We start from the raw sequence: 27237 nt of genomic DNA, 5'->3' as shown, positions 1-27237 counted from the left end.
GAAGTTTTAGTCACTCATAGGGCGAGTTCTGCTCAGCAAAAACACTGGAACAACCCCATTAAGAATGAGAAATAGAAAGCTAATTCCAACTATTAAAACAATAAACCTAACAAATCAGTGACCCTACTTTAAAGCAGTAAATAGATAGACCCAGAACAGATTACTATAAAATTTTAATTCCTATCTGGATCTATAACACAGTGCCTGAAAGCATGGCCATTCAGTTTAAGTGTTAGAAAAATTGTAATGAACTATAAAGGCATTACACTTTGGATACACACAAACTTGAAATCACTCTTAGGTATTGGATTCCTACTGCTTACATGTCCACAGCACTTTATACTGAACAAGTCACATAAATCTCTTTTGGCATAAGAATTTTATATTAGACTTGTTAATCATGTCTGCTACTATCTACCATGATAGATGCAGGACTACTAAATGGCCTTAACTTTCCAGCCCAAGGACAGACCATTCACAGGTTACCTGCAGATGGTGCGCAGCCAGCTAGCTTTCCATTCCCCACGCTCCTGGAGCTTATTCTAACCATGTGCCCAAAAAAGCTCTTCCTCTAAAATGCAGTGACCTCCAAATTGAGCATTCACATTACTGCTTGGGAATTAACTGTCAGGAAAGTTTGCCTTCATGGGGATAAGGTGGACCAGTCAATTTCTCTCTTATAAGAATCTAAAGTTGTAAATAAGGAATGGATAACAGAAGCTGGATTTGATAAAAGCATACAGAAAAGTTGTGAAGTAGAGCAGAGGTGGTGGGCAGGCCAAGGCTTTGGGAAGCTTGGAATTACAGTTCAGAGATGCTATGAGTAGTAAGCAGAAGTCATGTGGTAGAGAAAATATCGAGTAAAAGGTAAATAAGATGATAGAAGAAAGAAAACAATGATAGCAGGAAGAAGCTGACAATGGAAGAAGATATGTTATACCCAGGATAGCAAAGGAGAGGGTGCATCCATGAACTACACAAATTCCAAGTCCCAGGTTCAGAGAAACCTACAAATATTCACAGTGCTACAGGTGGATTTTCATCAAGTTCTATCTCCCTCAATTTCTTTTCATATATATCCAATATTTAAGCTGGAATTTCTATGTCATGTTAAAAAAAGACTTTAAGAAACTTTTAAATGTAAAAAGTAGACAAACAACTTGCTGAAATCTCTAAAGAAAGCAAAGCCACAGCTAATGTCAACTGTTTGACATCACCACATGAGAAACCTGTTCACTATACTTTGGAAGAAGCTGAACCGGAGACAGAAATGTCTATGTTTTAGAATAAAGAGTTCATTCTAAATAACCTCCAAATCTTTCTATATTCCCAGTGACAAATTTAAAAGTTTGGATGTGCTGAAAGGCTAACTAGAAACAAAGAGATGAAGAACCTCTCCAAGTTAAACAAATGCCTGCAGGATAACATTGGGTGAATATGGAAAAGGCTAGTGTGGCTCTCGACTGATGGTCAGGGACTCTCAAAGTTTACCCCACTGAGGACTTCCTTATACCCAACTGCTGTAATATTTCCTCTAAAACGGCAAGCATCTCTCTGCACATTTCCTCATGACTCAGGTAGAGTTTCAAACCTCTAGAGCCATATTCACACAGCAGGGTTTGAAGAGGAGCTTGGAACGAATCCAAGACGGGAGAGATTCTAGTAACCTGGTTAAAGAATTTGCAAACATCCTTAATTAATTAATTAGCTTATTTATTTTCTTATACACTGTCCTTCTGAAAGCAAATTCACAAATCAAAATATACCTACAGCTTGGACTTCCTTGGCAGGCCAGTGGTTAAGACTCCGTTTTCATTGCAGGGGGCATGTGTTAGCATGGTGCAGCCAAAAGATTGAAAAAATAAAAAACAAATAAAACCTACAGCTGAGGCAAAAAGGCATGATCAAATTCTCAGTGCTTAATCAGAGACTTCAAGTATCCCTAAACTTTGCAATGAGAGTCACATTCCAAAGCTATCTCAAAAATGCCAGAGAAGCTTAATGAAAAGTGAAAATTTCAGTCACATCAGTTCCTTGACATCACACCAAGGAGCACTGAATATAAAAAAGAAGCTAACAAAACCAGATGTGTTCAGTAGAATGATGGATATACATAAACAGCTTTGCCTAATACCATCCAATAGCAAGTATTTGGGAAAGGCTGGCTGCTGCATGTTTAGCAGTTCTTTCTAGCTCAGAGGAAAAAGTCAAATACCAAAGGTAGACAAATGAAGATTTAAGGTCCCACTTTGAGCAGTTACTAAACTTCTCAAAGCTTCAGTGTCTCACATGTGAAAGTAGATAACCTGCCCCTCACCCCCAACCTTGATGGGGTTTCTATACAGGTTTCTTAGCCCTAGCACTATCAACAGTGTAGAACAGATACATCTTTGTTTAGAGGGTAGGGGGAGGTTGCTGTCTGCATTATGGGACACTGGACAGCATCCCTGGCCTCCACCCAGCAGATGCCAGTAGCATCCCCAAGTTATAATAATCAAAAATGTCTCCAGACACTGCCACATATCCATGAGGGAAAAGTCAGCACTGGTTGACATTAGCACAAGGATTCAATAGCTGAGAAAATACTGAGAATCCCCTGAGTGGGCAGCAACCCAGACGAGCCGAGGTATGAGGCTAGAGTCAGCTGTCCTCCACCAGGTCTCACATTCTTACTCAGCATATGGCATGGAATTTTAAAACAAGGACTTGTCAGGAAACCACATAGCAGCAAACTCAGAATTCCTGAACTTACAAAATAACCCCTGGAAACACTGTGGTGGAAATATAATAAAACAATAAAGCACAAACTACACAGACACGAACAATTTGGCAAATGCTCTCCAATCAGCCCCACTCAGTGACCTAGTCATAACATGAGCAATGTCCTTTCTTCTCTGCTGCATTAAGGGAGAAGTGTGGTCAGAGGGAAGACTGGATGCCACAAGCGCCTGTGTTTTCATTCAGCTGGCGATTCTGGCTGCAGGCAAGGCCCTCCGTCTTTGCTCCAGTTTTTCCAATTGTAAAATAGAGTTGGTAATAATGAATACCCTGGCCTAACTAGTTTTTGATTCTAAGGTGAGGATATCCATTCCCTATAGGGCCTCGGGTTGTAATAACCACTAGGGGGAATATCACTACAACCAAAAGAAATAATTTTGTCTCCAATCTTTTGGTGTGAAAAAAAAATTTATTGTGTCTTTTTCATGGAATGTTTTCGTTTGTCATACCATCTCATTTCATCTATTTTGGTCTTTGTGCTATCAATACATGAACTATAAGCATTATGTATGTTAGCATTTCACAACATTTTTCATTATTATTCCCCATAGGACCCTTTTTAGGCATTTTTTCCTAATCATCTCCCCACCGCGTCATGAAATTTTAATACCAGGTATACAGAACATCTCTTTATGTACTATGTCCCTTTGGAGAGCAATAAACAATTGTAAACTGAAGATTTTTATGCACCCCAAGAATCAATTTTTACTCCCCAGGGCAATACTGCCTCCACTGAAGGGCCATAAGTGTAGGTGAATCTAGTTTATAAAGTGTATTCAGAGACTGGAAGGTCACCTTCTAGACAGCAGGATCTTAAATGGGGGTTTCAAAAAAGAATACCAACAAGAAAACTGGAGAAATTAGATAACTCCATATGACATCAAATCTATATCACCTGGAGAGATCTGAATTTCTAAAGAAAAAAAATCTTGACCTCCCAGGACCCCCAAGTCTCTGGGGCTGACTATACCCCTCAATGGCCCCAAGCCCAACTATAACCTAGGTTCATCCCAAAAGGGAAGTTCCATCAAATATGCATTTCAAGGACTCTGAGGTGTTAGAATTAGAAAAATAAATGGCGCACAAGGGCTACTATGGAAGAACCGCAGGGCAAGGCACGTGTGGCTTTAGGACTCTTGGGGCAGGCTGGCCTCACAGGGACGCAGTGATGGGACAGGAGCAGCCTAAATGAACAAAGTGAATTGGATGTGTGTGCGTGGCAGACAGAGTGTGAGTGGTGGGGCCTGTGCAGTAGGATAGACTGCTATCCTGTGTGTGCCCAGAATGGAGACCACCAGCTCCAGCCATGTGGCCCACTGGGTCAGATCTCCTAAATTTCTGGATTGTGAAATCTGGATTTCTAAGTGAAATTTCTCAATTTCTAAATGGGGGCTTGAATCTTTAAAAATCTTTCATGGGCTTAAAAAAAGAAACACATCTGCATGCAATATAAGACTACCAATTAGTAAACTATTTGCAAACAAAAGGCAAGAAAAATTTCCTCCCTTCTGGGAGGAAAGAGGCTCTGACTCTAAGGGACTTCACAGAATTCACTGAAGGGGAGGGGCTTATTCCAAGCTTCTTCTTTTATCCAATACATCTGTGGAGCCCTAATTCGACAGATTCCTCTGGTGGGTAATTATGTACAAAGGTCACTACTTCATATCTTTATAATTTAAGAAAAACTGGGGAATAGTGTACCCTAACTACTTAAAGAAATTTAAATGGCACTCTTCCATAACCACAAGTAGGGTGGATTTCTGTGTGCATTTTAATATGCTGCATAATCAGAGACTCTTAATAATCCCTGATTTCACTCATACTTAACAATTTAATAGCAGTGCATTTTCTGCCTAATTAGACAAAATGCAACATCACCTAATACTACCAATGTACAAATTTTTTAATCCCTAAAATGTGTAAGCAATTATGTTTCTCTAAAATTTTAATTGATACAAGGGCACCAGTGAATCTCAATCCTGAGTCCAATGACTTAACTTTTGGACAATCACAGACACTTTTTAGTAGTCTGGAATCTTTCTGAATACAATCTGTCCAAAGCCATAGAAGCTGTGCTAACTTTATTCTCCAGTTTCAAGAGTTCTGTTGTCTAGTTCAAGTTCTCTTCATTTTTCCTATCATGACTGTAATAAATTACAATTTATTACAATTGTAATAAATCAAATTAATCAAATGCTTTCTATTTTGCCACAAAACATGAATGCAGCATTGAAAGCAGTGTCACTGAGAGAGAAATCACACACACACACACACACACCAATGATATATTGAAGAGTTCTACAGTTATGAGATCAAGGTCAATGGCTGAGAAAAAGTCAATGTAGAAAAAATTACCTTATTTGTAAACTCTTTAGTTAAGAGCTGAGTGATAGGAATAACTTTTTATAAAATAAGTGAATTATCTTAGTGACATCAGAAGTTAATGTTAATAGCCACAAAGTGCTTAAAACTGAAGGAAAATTACAGACTGACTCTTCAGTCATTAAATATTGTTAGCACACTCTAGTTCTGATACACTAGCATAAAAGGTAATAAAACTCACAAATAGATTGGCTGTCTGCTTCTAAGATTTACTTTACTCAGACTGGTCAGTTAAAATACAAAATATGATGCTGAACGTCCCTTCTAGCTACCTAAACACAGGGATCTCTAGAGATGAGAATTTCTGGACAGGAAGAGTACAGACAGGAATATGCAGGACCCATCACCCAAATGAAGGGAGATCCTCATTTAATGGAGAACCTTAATTTAAAGGTATTACTTTTCTTATCCCAAACTTCTCCAAATTTTCAACTTTGCCATCATCCTATGATAAAAAAGAAATGCTACTAATGTTTACAATAAATCAATTTTTCACTTCTATTCAGGAAGATCCCCTAAAGGAGGGCATGGCAACCCACTCCAGTGTTCTTGCCTGGAGAATCCCCATGGACAGAGGAGCCTTTTACCTTGCCTGGATTGACTAAGATAGACTCTGAATGAAAAGTCCACACCAAGTGAATGGTTTCCTGAAGCTGGTCATAGGTTCAACACAGAAGTTTGGATCAATTCACATTAAAATGAGAAAAATGAGGGTGATAGTGAGTTTTTCATATGATTAAATGTATACATTTGTAAGATCTTTTGCCTGAGGCTATCCTTTTCATTAAGTTGTTATTTAATGAGTATTTATTGTATAAATATATGAATAATAAATAGGAGTGTCCCTTGAATTTTTTGAATAAATTTATTTTCTAAATTAAAGGTTGGTAATTATAATGGGCCCAATTTTAATTTCAACTGAATCTCAAAATCTACAAACCACTGCTTCATGTGACTCAGCAAGCTGGAATAATCATCTCTAGGGAGGTGCCCTAGTGTTTGGACAAGGCCCCAAGCAGGAAAGGACAGTGGAGGGAAGGGAGAGGCTGGTCCTGAAAGGTAAGACTTGGGGCTCATCTCTGGGGAATGAGTCACCCACACACTAGTCCAGAGCCAGGAGAACCTGCTCTGCCACTTATTAACCAGGTAGCCCTTGTGACCACCCTTTTCTGAGTGTACTGTGGATATTAGAAGAGGTTTCTGCAGGTGCTTGTAGCTTTGTGAACTCACCAGTCTAATGATCTGGGCAACTCATTCTGTGACTTTGGAAAGTGACCAATGAGAGCACAAGAGCATTGACTGAGATGTCAATATTTGGATGACAAGGGACATAATGGCTCCAGTGGCTTTGGGCTTCTTCCCCAGGCATGTGAGGGTGGAGCAAGGGGAAAGGAGACAGGAAGCCTTAGGCAGAGCATTTCAGAACCGTGTCCTTTACCACCTCTCTTATGCTATCTGATCAAGACACCACACCCCACCCTTCCTTCACCCTCATCTTCCTTCCTTCACACACATGTGCACACATGCACGCACACCTGCCTCAATTGTCCTCTTCTTGCTACACACAAGGAGATTCAGGTGATCCTCTTTCACGGCAGTGGGGATTGAGGGCATTGAGCAGGAGGACAAATCTCACAGTCTACCAAAACACTTTGTGGCACAACTCGAAGGGGAGAAACCACAGGAACCCTCACTGATATTTCTTCCCCAAAGTAACTGATTTTAGATAACAGCAAGGCTCAGTAGCTAAACTCTGTGACTCTCAAAAAGAATATAATTTATCTCAATGAGACTAAAATCTAAGCAAACAAAACATGCAAACCCAATGGAGGTAGATTTCTAAAAGACAGGAAACCAAAGATAGCAGGAACTCACCTAAAAATACTAAGAATCTATCACAACTTCTCTCTTAGGTTCAGCTGAGTTCAGTGGTATTCCCTAGCTCATGTGGATATTTCTCTCAGCCTAATGAAACGTTTCTTGAGGAATTTTGAATCAATTCATTGGCTATTTCAGAGTTTTTTTCCTTTAGAAAGTGCACTGAAGGAAACTATGATTTCTAATTAGGAGATTTAATTCTCCACCAGTGCTCTGGCTTCACAATCCTACAAGTATCAATAAAATACTCCCAGAAAGTGTGAAATGTTATTCGATCAGTCATGTCAGACTCTTTGTGACCCCATGGAATGTAGCCCACAAGGCTCCTCTGTCCATGGAATTCTCCAGGCAAGAATACTGGAATAGGGAGCCATGCCATTCTCCAGGGGATCTTCCCAACCTGGGGATCCAACTCGGGTCTCTGGCATTGAGGCAGATTCTTTACTGTCTGAGTCAGAGTAGCTGCCTTTGGATTTGACTTCTCAGTCACAGGTGTGTTTGTATCTGTGTGTGTGTGTGTGTGTGTGTGTGTGTGAGAGAGAGAGAGAGAGAGAACATGTGTGCACATGCACACATACACGCTATGCCCACTGGGAGAACAGGGCTCTCTGTTCTGGGGGACATGGAATGAGACACCTTCCGAGGGGAGGTGACATGGTCTGCCCCTTTGACCTTCAACAGCTGCTGGCACCGAGAGCCCTGTCCAGGTTTAGGGGAGAAGGGGACGCCCACCTGCACTGGCTCCGGGGGAAGCTGAACCACGTGCTGCATGCGCTCGCTGTGATGGTGCCTTGATTCCTCTTCATAAATCACATCCCTCTCATGCTGGGGAAGGTTCAAGAAACGACGGATGGTACAGAGGTTCTCCCAGAGAGTGCGGTTTTCTGGGCTGGGGTTCTCCTTCCAGCGGAGCAGTTCACACAGCCAGCCCTAGAAACAGAGAAGGCCACTGAATGAACCTGTAGAGTGCACAGCCACAGAGGGGGCTTGAGTGCAGCCAAGTACCATACCGGCTTATCATATTTTTACAACAAAATTGTTCCCACCAAACTGGGGAGACACTGAAACAGCCTGGAAACTCTGAAAACCAACTAATGACCACACATGTAGTTACACCAATACCTGAGAATCTTCAGTCTTGTTAATAACCTTATCCCCCTTCCTACTGAATACATTCTCAATTAATTTACAGTCTCATTGTAAAAGAAACTCTAGGACGCGTGTAGCTCTCCAATTCTCAGCAAAAGTCATTCATATTAGTCAGCTACAAATTTTAAAATTACCCACCCAGTTGGATAGTACTCCATTCCAAAAAAAAAAAAATGAAAATGAACAAATATGTATTACAAAATGGCAAATTCTGAAGAGGAAATACCTAGGTAGAAATAGAAATATTTCCTCTCTAGGGAGGAAATAGTCTCACAAAGATCAATAACTTCTCCATAACACTCTTTGCTAGAATGAGAAAAGTGTATATCTGCTCAACCTCTGAATGCCTTGGGCTCCAGGCCCTTGTAACCATCACCTTCCTGCCTCAGCCACACCTGCAGGAAGGTAAGCAGTTGGACGGGTCACACCTGCAAATGTCTGCCTCCCAACTCTGGCATCCGGATGAACTGCACGAGAAAGAAAATGTAATGCAAATAATGATGGATTATATGAAAATAATACAGAGGATGCTGTCAACATCGCTCACTGACTCATGTCAAAATATTTTACCCAGTAGCTTTCTAACCCATCATTTCCAATCTACGTCGCTCATTTTAAATACAAGGACTGTCCCATATCACGCCTCCCGCAAGAGTAAGAATTTTTCTAAAAAGGTGCATAAGTAAACACACATGACTTTGTAAGAAATCTGGAAACCGCCACAAATTCTATCTCATAACTTGAAACCAATGAAAGTTCCTGACACGCATTATAAAAACCCCTCATAATATCATAAGCTGTTGTTTGTCTAACTCTCCACTGTGTCTTCTGCCTTTACCCAAAAAAAGGCAAGATTTGATTATCTCCGCTGCATCAGCCAAGACAGCAACACCAGCTGTTCTCATTGTGCAGCCTCTTCCTCGCGGCCTCCATGTTAATAACCTGATCATTCCATTTTCTCCTTCAACTGCCGGCTGCAGCACTGCGAAGAGACAAAAACCCAGACCCATCTGCAGCAGCTGTAGGCACTGAACTGTGAAGCCACTGGGGATTTATAAACTAATCTGTAACACAACACTGCCTTGTTTTTACAAGTGAGAGGCCACATTTGCGCAGACCTGATCTTTTCTTGCAATAAACTGGGAGCTGGGGAGAGTTAGAGGGCTAGGAAGAATGAAAACAAGATATCTAATCATTTGCTTGGAAATGTGCTTCCAAGTATTTTCAAAGACTTTTTTTTTTTTTTGCCAGTTGACAGACAGGTAATGGTTGATTTTCAAGGTGTAACATATGAAAATTGAAGATGATTCAATTTTTTATCCCTATCAAAAAGTAAATTATATTTTTTAAAAACACTCCTAGTCCCAAAGTGTTTCCTCAAGGGTTTCTTTGTACAAAGCAAAAAATTCTTGAAATGGAATATAAACCATCTGTGGAAAAAAAATAAGCTCCTATTTCTCTGTCTTTTCACAGATCTGAATAAGTCTCCAACTGAACTCTTTCAAATGTTTCAAACAGGTATGTTTAACATCTCCCAGGGGAGGCTACAGCATGGAGACCAATCCTTGAACAGAAAATAAAAACAAAAATCTGCATCTGTTAAAAGATGAAGTTCTGAGATATCCAGACCTTAAGGAGGACAGCACCTGCTGTTCTGCATGAGGAGTGAACTGCATTGTGGGAAGCCACAGCTTGAAAGGAGACAGGTGACAGCTGAGTGGTATCTCCACTTACATACTCGAAATGTCTCGCACAACATTCATTGCTGCATTTGATTTATATGCGCTGTTATAATCTGCACTCATTACAATCACTTAGAACAAACTACAGGCCTCGTTATGGACTGGGTGCTGTCTGCCATCAGTCTTTAAGAAGTGTAGTGCTCAATTTGCCCACTGACAAGCAAGGTCCTGACCTTGAAGCTATTAGGGAGTGGATTAGACACAAGTGTGATCATGTGTGCAGACATAAGCAAACCAAATTAATTTCTGGCACAGGGAGGTAGCCAACAAGACCCTGTTCTTAGGGCACCGGAGAACTTCCTCAAATCCCTGATGGAGCTGAGCTAATAGCATGTTTAAGGGAACCCAGTTTTGAAGATGAAGCACATTCATGGTATTTAGAGGGTTATTAATCTAGTTTCCCCACAAAGTGTTTGCTTGGCTGATCAGATTAAGGGATGGAGCCTTCAACAGTGCACCCCCACCACAGCAGGCCCCAAGAAATCTGTGATACTTCACAGCCTTGGACATATTGCACCATGTGTACCCAGCTGCTTCAATAATTAGCTTATGAATGTATCAGCTGGTTCTGTGATTTTTATAAATAATAACTAACCTACAGAGCAGAAACATTGTCAAGAGCCTTACAGTAACACAAAACCACAAGGAGTTTCTAACTTGTTCATCTACTAAATGCCGAGATTCCCTACTAGAGGAGTTCCTGCAATGCCATCTATAAATATTTATCCTGTGTCTGAAATGGCAGTGTATTTTTGTCAGTTTTTTTCATGGCAGCCATGATTCGCTTTCCCCTCACTCTGACTCACTTGCTCGCTCCACGGATTTGGGTGCTTATCTTCCGGAAATCTGTTCTTCCACCTCACTTCCCATCTCACCCTCCATCTTCCGATTCACATGATCCCTCCACCAGCCCATTTGGGAAGCTTATCTCTGTTTTCTCAAAAGGGTCTGTTATTAGTTTGTTTGGTGGCTAATGAATTTGCCAGAAAGGGCCATGCTGTTGCCTGCACACACACGTATGTATTGTGAGTGAACCCACCACAGAAGAGATAGAGTCCCACGGTGGGATTTTTTTCATTTATATAATTTTTGCATGCCATCCAAGAAAGTTTTGCAGTATCAGGCAAAAAAAAAAAAAAAAAGTGTAAATGTCAAATAAAACAGTGACAGATGACAGTATTCTCTATTGAATAGCACTGTTTCTGTCGTGCATGTTCAATGGGAACTCATGAATTATTAATAAACAAATCTCCTTTTTCTGTTAAAAATCTCAAGTAGGTTTTTTGTTGTTGTTCCCTATGTGTTATGTGGAGCATTCCAGGAGAATTATTTTCATTTTATAGATGCTGATGCAGAAGTTCATCTGATTTCCAGCCCTGGCCAGCCTTGCGAGCAGGCACCAGGAACTGTGGAATATATACCTAGCTGTAATTTCTCCTTTAGCCTGGAAATAAGCTGTGATCAAAGGTTGGCTGAATATTCATAATGTCAGTTTAGCTTTTTTAAGTATGGGAAAACTGAGGCTGAATGACATGTACCTGAGCACAGCTCGGAAGCATAGAATATTCAGTTTGGAGACTGAACTGCTAGGTTCCTGCTATGACAATAAATTACTGGGTGACCTTTGGATAAGGTCTTAGATCTTCTGGAAGCTTAACTATAAAAGAAGGAGTTTACAAAAGATGATCTTTAAGTTCCCTTCCAGCTCCACAATCTGTGATCTGTTTCCTGGTTACTTGTCAGAAACAACAGATAATGATTAGCCACCAGGTCAAAGTACAAAGAATAAAAACCACCTTGGTCAAATGATCAAGGTCAGCATCACCAGTGATGACATACTCACACTGAGAATTCTGTGATATGATTCATTTCAAAGGACACAACATAGTATCTGAGGTAGGCTTGCCCAAAATGCACAATCTCAGTCAAATCATGGCAAACCCAAACTGAGAGACTTTTTTCAACAAAATAACCAATCAGTACTCTTTAAAAGTGACAAGGTCATTAAAAAAAAAGGGGGGTGGGGGGGAGACTGAGCAATGGACACAAACTTCAGAAAGCTAAGGATAATAACTAAATGTAATGTGGTTCCTGACTGGGGTCCTGGCACCAAAAAAGGTAATTAGTGGAAATACTATTAATATTTAGCATAATATTAATTTTAAAATAGTGAAATTAGAATAAAGTTTTTAGTTGGTAGTATTAAAACACTGGTAGTTTCCTACTTTTGATAACTGCACCATGGTAATCCAGTGTACATTAGGGGAAGCCAGGTGAGAAATATATGGAAAGTGTAACATTTTGCAAAGTCTCTGTGAGTCTAAAATGTGTTCAAAATAAGAAGTTTGAAAAAATATAGAGAATACCTGGAACTTACATAGGAAAATGTACATGGAACTTAAGTGTAATGATGCCAAGAAATTTACAATTTAAACACTTTTACCTTCAAACTCTGAACCCAAAGAAAGCATATAAGTTCAAAGGCTACATCGTTTTGATCAATGGTTAAAGACTTCCCAAGCATTCAGGCCATAAGCAAATAATACTTATTAACATTTCATTTTAATCACCTCATCAGCCTCTTAAACAAATATATTTCCCTCAGTAGAGAAAACAACTCTATCTTTTCCCGACTATGCAGGTGAGGTGACACTCACACCAGTCAAGAGATAGTTTATTTACAACCCACATGTTCCTAAAAAGTTGTACATCAATCTAAATTTACAAAGCAAATAAAGTTGTAAATGTATCAAGAATCCTTACTACTTGAAGAAATGTATTATTTTTCCTTTCTGAAAGATGAATAACGGCCCTACAGCTTATTCTTTAGTAAACTGATAGTTTTACTGAGGATTTACTTAAACGAGATACCTCTAGTTCACAATTTAGGAACATTAGAAGCAGCAACAATAAGAACCACAATTTGCTCTTATTTTTCCCTCATGGTCTCATCTCCCATCAATTCTCCCATGGACCTTGTGCTTTGGCCACTGTGAATTACTCACAGTCCCTGAATAGGCTTGATATATTCTCATCTTCATGCTTTTGCTCATGTTACTCCCTTTGCTGGAAAACTTTACTCAATTCTCTGTTCCCTCTATGAGAAGTTGTAATTCATTTAATTTTCATTGTTACTGTTTACTTAAAAGGTTAGTTGAGATCACCAACAGGAAAGGATATAATTCTGACCATGAAATTCAAGGAAAATGTCATTACAGATTAACAGGATTCATAATGTGGGTCTTAAAAGATAAAGATGAGTTTCACCAGGTGGGGAGAGTAAGTGACTGGAATAACATTCTAAGCAGAGAAAGCAGTATCAGCAAATGCAGGGGCTTATAAAAATAACACATTTGGTAATCAGAAGCAACTTTGTGCAGCTAAAGCACAGTCTAGAAATGGAGGTGGGCTGTAGATTATAAAGAATAACATGCAAAGAAATTTCATCATAATCATATTGGCCATGGGAGTCACTGAAGGCTTTTTAACTGATATGACAAAGAACTCTCTGATTTCTTCTTTACATTTTTTTTCTAATTTATTTTTTTTTATTGAAGGATAATTGCTTTACAGAATTTTGTTGTTTTCTGTCAAAGCTCAACATGAGTCAGCCAAAGATATACATATATCCCCTCCCTTTTGAACTTCCCTCCCATCTCCCTCCCCATCCCACTCTCTAGGTTGATATAGAGCCCCTGTTTGAGTTTCCTGAGCCATACAGCAAATTCCCATTGGCTATCTATTTTACATATGGTAATGTAAGTTTCCATGTTACTCTTTCCATACATCACACCCTCTCCTCCCATCTCCCCATGTCCGTAAGTCTATTCTCTATGTCTGTTTCTCCACTGCTGCCCTGTAAATAAATTCTTCAGTACCATTTTCCTAGAACCTATTATACAGAGTGAAGTGAGTCAGAAAGAGAAAGATAAATATCGTATTCTAACACACATATACGGAATATTCTTTCCATTTTTTATTTCCTTCCTCCATTCCTCCCTTCGTCTCTTCTTTTTTAACAAGAAGTCCTTGGAGAAAAAAACTATGATAAAGTTAAGAACTCCACTTACCTTAGCCTAGATATATTTTCTTTTTCATAGTAAAATCATGTTGCTGAGTATTAAGCAGGTCCTACAATGGCCTGCTAGTAGTAAATTACACACTGCATAGGCTTTATCCTCCAGTTTTTGTTCAATAAAAAGTGACATGTACCCTAAACACGAAACCATATCATTTAACTCTCATTATTTTAATCATTTGTGTGTATGTACACGCACATGTGTGTGTGCGCTGTTGTTGTTGATCAAATGAGAATTTTTAAAGCTCTCTCACATTGAAAATGAATGAGGAAGAACAATATCTATTATCCTTATATAAAAAGAAAGGTTTAAAATTTTCAAATATACAATAAATGTGACATACTTTTCACACTACACACCAAATGCTGAGAATATTCAAATGACCAGGGAGGTCTTTTGGAAAACAATAATACAGCCTAGTGTCTGAATTTGGAGCCTATCAGATATGGGTTTTAATCCTAGCTCCATGCCTTAGGTTTAAGTGATGGGGGAGGGGAAGGAGATGGGAAGAGTGGGGTTCTTGTCCGTGGTACTGAAATTTCACTGTGTACCAAGTTACTTGTTTTCCTACCCCAGGACACAGGTAATCACTCCAACTTCTGCCTGTTCCCACATTTTTTTCCTTAAAAAAAAAAAAAAAATCTGTGTAGGCGACACATTTCCTAGTTTTTAAAGCATTTCTAAACAAATACAAACCAGGACTTGCTAAAAAACAAATGTAAGTCCACAGACTGATTTGATTTCCAAAAAGAGATACAGCAAATAAATTTGTTCTTCTTAAGTAAGGTTGTACTCGCTTTGTAGACCAAGGTCTTGTCAGTCATTACCATTTGCCCTGAGGAACCTAGCACAGAGCTGATGAGTGAACTCCGTCTACAAGTAGTAAGAAGCCCCCACCCTCTTTGCCCATCTAGGAACTCCAATGAATGAATAAATTGACAAATGAACAGCTCTCTTCAGGAGAATGACTCAAGGCTTCTTGCAACAGACATGTAAAAGGCCATTTACTCACCCACATCTTCAATACAGAAAATGTCAGCATATGTAACCAAAAGGAAACATTTTCTGAGTGTCTCAAAAGAAAATTCATATTATTAACCACAGACAGTTCGCTTTCTAAATGGAAGCGCATAAAGTCCCCAAACAAACTTTTGTAACTGTGAAAGAATTTCTCTTCAGCTGGTTGAGACTCTTCTGAAGTGTGAAATGAGCCAGATAATATTCAGCTCTTGTTTCTTAGTCACTGAATTCTCTTTTCATGAATCCAATAAGTGTCTATTAAAATAAATAAACCCCCTAATGATTCAAGATAACCTAATCAAGAAAACTGAAATGGATAAAAGGCTAAACTGCAAGGGAGACTTGTCAAGGGCTTCAGTGAATCCCTGACGAGGAGGTCATCTAAACCTGAAAAAAGATTTGTGCTGAGCATTTGGTTACAGTTCAAGGTTAATTATTTTACACCTTGAATGTAATAAGTAAAAACGATCTGCTTCTTTTCTTATTCCTCAAAATTGTACACTAAGTTCTAAACTGTATTTTCATGGGGACTAATTTTCAGCTGTCTCTGGGCATGTGTCTCACATTTCTATGGATGTGTTTGTAAAGATTGAATCTGTAATTGAGAGTAATGAAAATTTTATTTCAGAACAACTCCTTAACCTCTGTTATAAAGGGCTCAAGTTAAGAAGGGATTTCATAAAATCTTGTTGCCTTAACATGGAACTATAGGATATGCATAGCTATATAATAGTATAGAGATTTGGGATGACTTTATACAAGTATGCACACACATACTTAGACACATACATGGGAACATGCATCTAAAAAAAAATCTATATCCGTCAAAAGGAATGAATCTGGAGTCTTCTCCACTTAGATAATAAAAACATATTAACATTACAATGTACTAGACTAAAATATCAGGAAGAAAACAACCAAAATATTTCAGACTCAAATTCCAGGATACCTTTGATGTAAGGTATATATATTATAACATATATATACCATAATATACCTATGATACATACCATATATACTTATAATACAAGGTATATATATATACACACACATATATATACACAAAACACACACACACATACATGATATAAGGTATATATATACACACACATATATATGATACAAGGTATATATATTATTAATATATATTATTATATACAAGGTACTATATATTAATATTATGAACACTGCCTCAAGAACTCATAAGTGTGGAGGGGGGGAAATAGACACAGCATAAAACCAGGAATAAAACTTGTTTGAAAGATTAGGACTGGGACTAAAGTGAGGCATGCAAGCAACTAATGTGCAAAAATTAAGAAATGTGACTCTGAAAGGGTGTGCCTCCTTGGACTGTACCCTAGGACCTAGTGTGTCTAATCCTAGTCTTTGGCCTGTGAAAGCAAGATGATTAAATGGTCCCTATGACAAAATAGTAGGAACTAGTCACAGCACCAACATTCTCTAACTGTAAGAACTATGGTTTAACTCAATATCATCTTCAAAAGAAGGCTGGGAGAGTTCAGAAAGATGGCTTTTAATATGTCAACCTGATTTGCTTTAAAGTCATATGCAAGTTTCTAAAAGTGTTGTGTCATGAACAGGCAAAAGAATGCAACTCAAAGGTTTCTGCAATAGATCAAGATGTGCTTAAACCCAGTACAGAAATTTTAGCAATGGGTAAAGGCACCTGACATTGTATTAACTGCGTATGAACTCTACGTATTAAGCTTCACTGATATCTAATTAAGGGTTCCCATAAAGGCTAGATTTAGGGTATGAAACATAAACATAATCAACTGTGAAGAATCCAACTCCTCACTATAGGGATGATGTAAAAATTGAGATCTTGAGGGAATTTCTGTTGATCATTTCTCAAAAGAATCTATTCCTTTGAATTATGCTGAGAGAAAAAGGAAGAAAGTGAAGGGTTTGACTTGATGCTTAGGTATCACTGTACTTACTGTTCACTTAATTTGGCATTTGAGAATACTGAGAAGCCTAATTTCTTCACTACCTGCTTAATAATTTTTTTCAAATGGCAATTATAGTGTAAATATGTTAATTTGTTTCATGTAAGCTTGGTGGACAGCACTGACATTGTAGTATACATGCCCCAGTTGACAAGAGTAGAAGCTGCTTTTTGATAGGCTGTCAAAATGTGTTCAAAAAAAATCTCCCATCAGGAAGGGGCAGGCAAGGCCACACACCTCATTTTAGTCTGCCTTATACACTGAAGACAAGATGGCAGAAGCAAAAGCACTGGGAGTGAGACGAGACCACCACCTCATTCTACACGTGGCATCATACGGCCAGTTTTTCCTGTCTCTCTTTATACCAGAGATCAGGGGAGTCAAACATTTACTTCCGATGCGGTGGTTTAGTTTCTAGGTCATATCTGACTCTTGTGACCCCATGGACTGTAACCCACCAAGTTCCTCTGTCCATGGGATTCTCCAGGTAAGAATACTGGAGTGGGTTGCCATTTCCTCCTTCAAGGGACCTTTCTGAGCCAGAGACTGAACCCAGGTCTCCTGCATTGTACACAGATTCTTTACCAACTGAGCCACCAGGGAAGCCCCAATAGCCTGAGCAATCCTAGTCCCGATAAAGCCATCTCCATAAGGAAACGTAAAAAATAAGGTAACTGTCAAACCACTTTCAGGGCAAAGTGGTAAAATTGATTCTTGTGTAATATTTTCTAAAGGCTAAGAAACCAAATAATGAGACTGAAGATACTGTACAATTCATAAACATACTCTCCCATGAGAAAAGGTGGTTTAAAAATTTACAATTTATAACTGTCTTATTACAGTATAATTCCAACCAGGATATAAACACACACGTGCAAACACGCACTTACACATTAGACTAAAAGGTTAATAGCAACTACCTCTGGATTGTGGGATTACGGGTGATTCATATTTTGCCTTTATATTTTTTTCATTTTATTTTTTAAAATGAGGATGGGGCATTGCAGGTGACATTTCAGGGGGTGTGCTATCTCTCCTTGCCACCTGACGACCCACAAGGACACACGGCCCTCATCTTGATGGGCCTTTGCAGCAATCACAGAACCTGCAGGCCCCAGCCGGGAGGTGGGCCTGAGGGGAGCACAGTAAGGCAGCATGCAGCTCTGACCCCAGATGCTACAGCAGGTGCAAGGGGACAGGACCGCTAGCTGGGGATCATATGTGGAGCCATATGCAGAGCCTGCCTGGTGGAAGAGGGAGACGTGGGAATTTCCAGTTGTTCGGGGTTTTGTTTTGCTTTTGTTAATTATAAACATTTTTTTTCTTTATTAGTATTTTTTATTTTTATTATTATTTTTTTTTACTTTACAATATTGTATTGGTTTTGCCATACATCAACATGCATCCGCCACGGGTGTACATGTGTTCCCCATCCTGAATCGCCCTCCCACCTTCCTCCCCATACCATCCCTCTGGGTCATCCCAGTGCACCAGCCCCAAGCTTCCTGTATCCTGCATCAAACCTGGACTGGCGATTTGTTTCTTATATGATATTATACATGTTTTAATGCCATTCTCCCAAATCATCCCCCCCTCCCTCTTATATTGGCCAAAACTGTAGTCAGCTGAGTCATTCAAAATGCCTTAGGTGAAGGTATAGAGGCAGCGACCCTCAAGCATCGCTGGCAAGGACATCACTGGAATGTAAATCCTATCATTATTTTCAATATGGTAGGACTAGAAATGATTTACATACCCATGAAGGGAAGAGAGTCAAATTGTGGTGCATCCAGTATGACGTAGCAGCTTAAGAGAATAAGAGGACTAAGTGTCCTGATACGGAAAGATCTTTAGGATTTGTAAAGGAAAAACCGTGTGTAAAGTATGCTAGTCATTTGTGCATAGGGACAAAGAAAGCCTATAAACTTGTATTTCCAAAGATAGAGGAGAAATGTTGGCAGTGGCTCTAAGGATGGCTGAGGGCTGAGGGATGGAGGAAGACTATTCACTGTATACTCTTTTGTCCCTTTTGAAGCTTATATAATGAACATATGCTACCTATTCAAAATAAATAGCATTAAAGAAGAAAAGAAATGCCTTTGAATTCAAGAATAAAAATAAAATGAGGATGTTATTACTTAAGTAGTCATAAAATAGAAGTTATTTCTTTAAAAAGGAAATATGTACAACTAACTTGTGCCTGGGACATTTTTAAGAAGAGACATACAAAAGCAAAAATTAATATGGTAACTCATGATTGAATGAAGAAAACACGTTAGCACTATACTGAATGTGATATAAACTCCAATAGCAAAGATTAGTAAAAGGAAGGAAACAAACCGAATGATATACCAATTATTTTTCGTTATGTACAGTTGTCTATCTTTACTTTTACCTTTAAAAGGATCTGCTACAGAGTCCTGTGTATTTTAAATCATTTAACTTGTTAGTCAAATTAGATCATCTATATGGAAATATTTTATAATAAAGAATGTTAATAAAATCTGTGTTTATAATCTACATCTAAAGTTTAAGAAGCCTTCTACTTAGGATTACAGTTTGTTAAGTCAGTAAGTGAGAACATGGAATATGAAATATATATATATATATATATTTCTTTTCTTGGTGAGACAATGATAAGGAATAAAGGCCAATCAGTACACAAAATCTATTTTAATCATAGCATTCATAAAGTATACACCATGAAACCCAGTCACCACGAAGAATACATCTTCTATGGAGGAAATTATTTCAGAATTGTGCCAGAAACTCTTTCCCCACTGTGGTGGGGTCACAGTTGTGCCTCCCTCTCTCTTCTGCAGCAGGAGTGAGGACTCCTTCATTCCTGATCCTAGCAGTAGCTCCTGCAGCCTGTGGGCCTGGAAGGCATGTAGGGCAGGAAGGACTAGTAGGGGTTTTTAAATCCTGGTGGCGATGATGAGGACATCCTACAGTGTCATCCCTTCAGAGACCCCCTACCCCTTATTCCCAGGTCACTCCCTCTTTTATACCAGCAGACTCTGGGATTGGCTCTTTCATTACCACCAACTGAGCTTTACAACCAGGTTGTCTATTTCCCTTTTTTGCAGTGTTTCAGCTTCTCTCTACCTTCCTAATAACAGAAAGCAAGACCCTCCTGCCCCGCCAAAAAAAGAGAGAGAAAAGAAAAAAAGAAAGCAAACCTAGTGCCCTTCTAACATTTTTATTCATTTGTTTTACTTGTTTAATGAAGGCAAAGTAGAACAGGAATAGGTCCATTCCCATTCCTCTACCTACTCTATTTCCACCCAAACCTAATAGGAAAAGACATATGTAGAGTTGGCTCTTTGGGTATAAAATAATAAAGTTTCACTCTCCTTTCAAAATAAAGCCAAGCTCAGATCAACCTCAGCATTCCATGAGTTGAATACTGAAAGCAATATAAAAAAGAGAAGCAGGCAGGAGAGGAGAGAAATAGTGAGTTAACATCTGGGGAAAGGGGCAGCTGATGTCACCAGAAAGAGATGTAGCTAAAGATGCTGTCACGAAGCACATGGCCATCCCTGGAGCACTGCAGTGGGGGTGCCACACAGGTCACTGTGTTTGCTCCCTGCTGGATTTCCATTTTCCAGATCACATGTGATAAACTGCACTTGGGGAGGAAGGGAGAGTGGGAGAGTAACTACAGAATCTGAGGGACTGGGACACTGAGTTCCTGTAGTCACTTAGACTGCACACTGGGGTGCTTATTCTCTGGGGGCCCTTTGTATGTAGGGCCATGCTGAAGTTGTGAGGGAAATGCCATATGCCCTTACACTATGGTTCCTACTGAGGACCCCCAACTCCTAGTTCACAGAGAACAACCATTGACCATAGTTCATCCCATCCCATGAAGACCAATAATCTGAATATTCTGCAGAAAGAAAAGAGAGTCTTCAGAACCCACATCCACATCCACACACACACACAACACCTAAAATTGATCCTAAATAGAAAATGAAACAAGTAAAAGGTGAAATGTATGTAAGCATACTTTGCCCCCTGCTTTGCTTTCTTTGGCTTCTCTCACATGAAGAAAAGGCCAAGGATCAGACCAGAGGCACTCAGTGGAATTGGATGATGGGCTGGCCTGGCCATGACAAAGGAGCCGGAGACCAATTAAATGAACAGGTGGTCTTCAACCCTACAAATGCACCCTTATGTCACCCACACACTAAGGAAACACACACTTTCCAGTAATATTGTTTCCACCAATAGGACCACAGGCATAACTGCCAATGTTTGTCACTCTTAGCTCCTTTTCTGAACCCCTCCTCCAACTATGCCTGTTTTCTAAACTCTTACAGCCCTCGAGGAACCCCTTGCCCCACCACTCTCAATCTCTAAAAACGTCCTCTCCTTTTCCTACTCTTCATTCAAAGCTTGCCTAACACACAGGCAGTGTAAGGTTACTATTTTTATTATGATGACGGCAATTCATAGCAAGGAATGAATGAGATTTAATGGAGGGTTCCTTTCTATTTTAAGACATGTAAAAAGGAAGAGGAGGGGTTAGTATGTGTGTTTGAACAGGGCCTTCTAGGCTCAAACCCACTCCAATAGGAACAAGAGTTCCTATTCAAGGTTCTTCTAATTTTACCTCCAAGAGAATGGAGTACCCTTACTTCCTCAGTCACTCCATACACACACACACACACACACACAAAACCCTTATGGACATGTACCAAATACAAGTGCAAGGTACAACATCATGCCGTTGATTTCATTAAGGATGCTTTTTATCAAGCAAATGCCAGTAGTACTTACAAAGCAGAGCGAATATCTTACGTTAAATTGCCTTTGAAACTATCAGCTAAGTTTATTTTGTTTGACAGTGCCGTTTTTAAGACACTTAACACCTGATTTGCAAATCTCTGTCAGCTGTTTACAAATAAAGTTCCTTATTCATAAATGTGAATGAAATCACCACCCTAATGGAAAACAAACAAGAGACAAAGCATCTTATCTCCATTTAGGCTCAATCTCACCTTTTAGCACATCAGGTCCTAGAACTATATTTCACTCCAAGCTCTACAGAAACAGGGCTACTGAGTTCTGCAGGCAATAAGAATTTGGAGAGCTACATTTGTGCCAACTGGCAAACACAGTTTTCAATCAGCCACCTGAACTACTTAGGGAGGCTGGACTCAACACTCTTTTCAGAAGCAATAGTACCAAGTCAACAGGGAGATGACAGCATTCTGAATCAAGTGCTTAGACTATGGCCTTGAGTTTTTCTAGAAAGCAGCTATAAAAGGAGGACTGAGTGCAACTTTGATATTTACATCAAGTCACGACTACGGGGCAGGTTTGCAAAAGCAATTGTGTAGTTTTATACTTACTGCACATTTACCACATATGTCCTTTATTACACAGTGGAAAACCATTAAATGCACAGTAGTTTTGCCAAGTGGCATTATGCATTTAACAGCTTTATTCGTTTAACAGCTCCAACTCTCATTATATTTTGCCATGTGGTACATGGGATTTTATGCATTTAACAGTTTAAGAAGGCTCTATGGTATTTTCTTTTCATGTATTTCATACTATGATTGGACATGATATCTTAGCCAACTACATTGCAATGATTTCATTGATGAGAGAAAGAATAATCTGGAAAAATCATGACATCAAAATTGAATAGGGAAAACAAATATTTCAACCCTCTTCAAAATTGCTGAATATTCTACTGCTGTCTTTTTATTAAAATCTGAAAAAAAGTAATTTAGGTTACTGCAAAACTACAGGTAAAAAAAGTCTATTCCCCAAACCATATAATTAGTAAACATACAGCATTTAGCTATCATTTTAAAAACTTAATTTTCATTAAAAACCATGTTGCTTAAAACATATTCAGTAACTTCTTTTCTCTACAGCACAAAGCAGATCTGTTCAGGAGAGGATGGACCATTTTACCATTTACATATGTAGGGATGAAAGCATTTGTCATGCAAGCCCACAGAGGAAATCAAGCTCTGAATCAAAGGACTCTCAAAATTAAGCTTTAACTAACTTTTGTTTCCTTCACCTCGCATCTGAGTAATTGTTCAACCCAGAAATAAATAAGTAGGCACCTCAACATAACCCATTCTAGGATAGGGCAGTAGTTGTCGCTTTAAACAAATTGAAACAGATAGTACAGCCCTTCAACTGTTGCTGCTTTCAGAAATAAAAACCTAAGCATCTGTCTACTTTCTCCCTGGAGCATTCCATTCCCCACAATCGCAGCACTCTGCAAAATTGTACTGGATAAGCTTCTCTGTTTTTCTGTTAAAAGATCTCAGCACTTACTCTGCAGTCCCCGATGTGTGTTTTCTCCTGGAAAAACAACTGTATTCTCTACATAAAAGAAACACCTGACATTGCAAGGTGTCTCTGGGGCTGGGTTGAAAAGCAGTTATTATAACAAAGTCATCCATTCCCCTGGTGGGAATAAGAGAGGTGACGAGACCTGGCTAAAACTTGATCTCAGGAAGATGCTGTTCTGAACACACCAAGTTTTGCTCAAATACCCAAAAGAAAGGAAAAAAGCATACACAGCAGTATTCAGAATTGGGAGAGATATCCCTCAAGGCTGATTCTTTTTGAAAAAAATTTAAAAAACTTGAAAAAAAATCTGGGTTTTGACTTAGTCTTTATTGTGAACCCTGATGGGAATAAAAGCAAACTGTAGCGCAAAAGGCAAGAACGTGACAGGTTCCCTAGGGATTATTATTGTTATTATTATTATAGGAACAGATGTATTTTTATTGGTGGGAGGAGGAGAACAGTCTAATTCCAGCCTCACTTTTGCTCTTTAAAAATCCACTCACCTGACTTTTATTTGCAGCCACTTTGGCAAACAGGGCTTGAGACACCTTGGCCCTTTTCATCTCCTGTTGGATCTCGTCATAAATGGCAGCTGTGATGTTGACGTTGGCGCCGTCCACCTTAATGGGGAGGTCTGTTGTCGGTGTCGAGGTTTTGGCCTACCAAGAGACCATGAAAATAATAATTTAAAAAGTGCTGCATTCAGCCCAGCCATCTGTGCAGAAATTATCAAAGGATTTCAGTCAGCTGATGCCAAACCACATTAGCTACAGAGGGACACTTCCTGTCCATTATTCTAATCAGGTTAATTGTGATTGGAAATAATTGCAGTGCATTCCTATAGGACATGCAGAGTCCTGTCAACCCTGTTGTTCCCCTCACAGTAGCTGAGACGGTTCGCAGGTAGGATGGCTACTCTGGGTACCAAACTCAAGCCATCACCTAACTGCAACACAAGCATGCAGAACACACACATGGTTACTTTTTTCCTTCTGAAAACAGAACACCTTAGAGGAAGAGTCAATCTTCCAGAAAAAAAAAAAAAAAAGAGTAAATGGGTAGAGGTCTCTAAATAATAAATTATTACTCAATTTAATGCGCTCCCCTGAGTCTCTCTCATTCTTTATTAAAGCTTTACGTATGTCATTTGAGTATGTATGGCTTCCCCCCATTATCATCATTATGCTACCCAGACAGTCACCTAATTTCACCTAGGAAATCAGTGGAAATGAAACAAAATTTCATTTCATAAAACTAGGCTTCAGAATGCCTTTGAAGTGCTGTTTTCATTTTCTTAAACTCATATTCTGGTTTTATGTATTCTGCCATGCTCGTTTTAATTGAATGATTTCCCATCAGCTTCAGAGACAAATGAAGGACAATATAAAAGGTGTCTGTACTTCTTGGAGTTAGGATAACCCTAAAATGTTTGAACCTACTTGATCCAGAAAACTATGTTGTGTAAGGAGCGGGGCTGGGCAGCCTTCTCAGAACCCAGGGCCACCAGACAAAGGAAACAGTCTGTCCCCACCCTCAGATTCCTGAGCACCGACAGCTGATTTGGTCTAAAGTGAGCTTTTTTCTTTTTGTCCCCACCCACCCTAGACCCCTAAACCACTAATTTCCCTCTCTGGATGTCCTGAGCTGTTTCCCCACTGGACTGATAGTATGCAGGGTTTAGAGACCTGGCATACAGTGTGGACACCGTGGGATCATTCTCAATGATGTCTTGAAGCCAGGGTCACGTCCTAACTTTAAAAGAAAGCTTTGGTTCCTACAAGCACTCAGTGACTTCTGCCATTCTCCTGTGACCTTCCCGTCTCATATTGTTTTCTAATTACTGAAAAGTAATAATAAGAATAACTGATACACACATACTTTTTATGTGCCAGGCATTCCAGAAAGCGTTTTACTTTTGTCATCACATTTTATTCTTTATAAGAACACAGTGAGTTAAACATTATTATTTTCACTTTAGAGATGAAGACAACTGAAAATAAAAGAAGATAATTTGCTGGAAGGATATGCAGCAGCAAGTGAAATAACCATGATCTGAACTCAAGTCCCTCAGGCTCCAAAGCACAAGTTCATGGACCACTGTGCTACTCTGCCTCCAAAACCTCCAGTTTACACTGGTGCTGTTTTTATACTTTTCTTCTTGCCCTGGAGTTTCAGGTCTTCCCATAACACTCTAATCCTCTCCCATCTTTTTCAAGAAGACTCATTTTTCTTCTTAAAACTTCTAGTTAATCCAGAGTGTTTTCCCTACTGAGTGCATGTTTTTGCATACCATTTCTGCCTTTCTCAGTGCAGGTTTTTTATTAGCCTCACTGACTTAACATCATGTTAACTAACTGATCAAATCTTTTCTGGAACACTGAGAGCTAAAGTCAAAGCAGAGAAATATATGCTTAGGGACCCAGACCTTAGAATCAGAATAATCAGAACTGAAATCCTAACTCTACCAACCATTTATATTACATGAGGTATTTAACCTACCTAAACTTGAGTTTCCTTATCTGTAAAATAGGAACAACAATGCAAAATGGTGAGGATCTAAATCCATGCAAAATATTCACAATACATGATATAATAAGTGCTCAATAAATGATCATTCTTATCCTTCTCTGTTGCTTTGTTATCATTAAATGCACTGAAGAATACTGGCCTGTTGAAGGATTATTAGAAGAGACTGTAGGGGTTGAATTTGAAATTTCTTCAATTTGTTTTAAACCAGTAATAAAGTGCTATTGGGTCTGGAAAATAATCTCCATGGACCTATGCAAGACCTTGTGTGTGTGTGCCCTGGAATGCTGGCTCCAGCTCAAAGACGGAACCAGTGGCACCTCTCTGCATTTGTGTGCACAATGAAAGCCTTACAGTAATCTGTATCTACACCACGGAGACAGTTCTATAAAGAATTTTGATTAAGTAGGTAATCATGAAATGTTTTAAATATCTTTAATAATTCTCTCAGTGCTTAACCAGCAGAAAAAGAAGGATGTTCCAGACAATGTAAAACTGTCAGTGCCATGACCATGTTCTCAAATATATTTTGAGAAAAAATATTTAACATTTATTTTCAAAAATCTCCAAGCTGTGAAATTAAATGATCAATTTCCCTGTTAAACTTGCCTCTAAAGGACACCTTTATCTAGGGATTTTCTTCTGCTCAAAAAAACAAAATATTGGCCTTAACTGTGTAGCCTTGTAAGTTGGTCTGGCTCTGAAAGCTACCAGGTCTTTGAAAAGATGCCTAAGATATAATCTTGTTAGAAAAATATTATGAAGGAGTGGAAAACAAAACACACAGACATGTGTGATTTTCTAACAAGAAGGAGTGACTTTCTGAGAAAAGTTGCCCAGTTAAATGGCCATGAAGCATGGCTGGATTCTTCTGTAATAGCTTAATGGGCTTCAAAAGTGGCAAAAATGTTGGTGAATTTAATAGAAGTAAATATTAGTGCAAATTAACAACTCGCCCAACTCAATAGCTCAACATGTATGCCCCAAAATTTAAAAAAATAAAAGTAAAAAAACTTGGCTTCACTAGTCCAAAGTAAGCAGTCAAGCGTCTTAGTTTTGGTTTAACAGTAACTAAAATTCATAATTCACTAAGGTCTAAGTATCACAATTTGGCAGTTCATGATAAAAAATGATCTTCAATTAAAAATCTATTGCAGAGTGTAAAAATATAAAGAGAGTTAAGATGTGTGGGAAAAAAATAAATGTACTTGAAAAAGCTCAAATATTTCTATTAGAATAAAATTCTGCTTAATCAGTTCCTTAGACCTTGCCAGAAAACAAACTCCTAAATCCAAAACTATATGTATCTAAGCCAAAAAAAAATCACATTTTCAGCATACCCAATTTTCTGATTCGTACAAATGTACAACTGTTAAATATTTGGTT

General features: G+C 38.9%; 1 protein-coding gene across 1 annotated transcript in view; it reads right to left on the bottom strand.

Moving 5' to 3' along the window:
• The window catches only part of SATB2 (SATB homeobox 2), a 199620-nt gene that overhangs the window by 25407 nt on the left and 146976 nt on the right, over positions 1-27237 (bottom strand). The window contains exons 9-10 of the mRNA XM_070388657.1: positions 23829-23984; positions 7771-7968 (exon numbers count right to left, since the gene is read on the bottom strand). Coding sequence (XP_070244758.1) covers positions 7771-7968; positions 23829-23984 — 354 coding nt within the window. The remainder of the gene's footprint in view (positions 1-7770; positions 7969-23828; positions 23985-27237) is intronic.

This window comes from Bos mutus, chromosome 2 (assembly GCF_027580195.1).
Source record: "Bos mutus isolate GX-2022 chromosome 2, NWIPB_WYAK_1.1, whole genome shotgun sequence".
In the NCBI taxonomy this organism is placed as follows: Eukaryota; Metazoa; Chordata; class Mammalia; order Artiodactyla; family Bovidae; genus Bos; species Bos mutus.
Note: the sequence above shows the minus strand (reverse complement) of the source record. Positions and strands in the feature narration are given on the sequence as shown.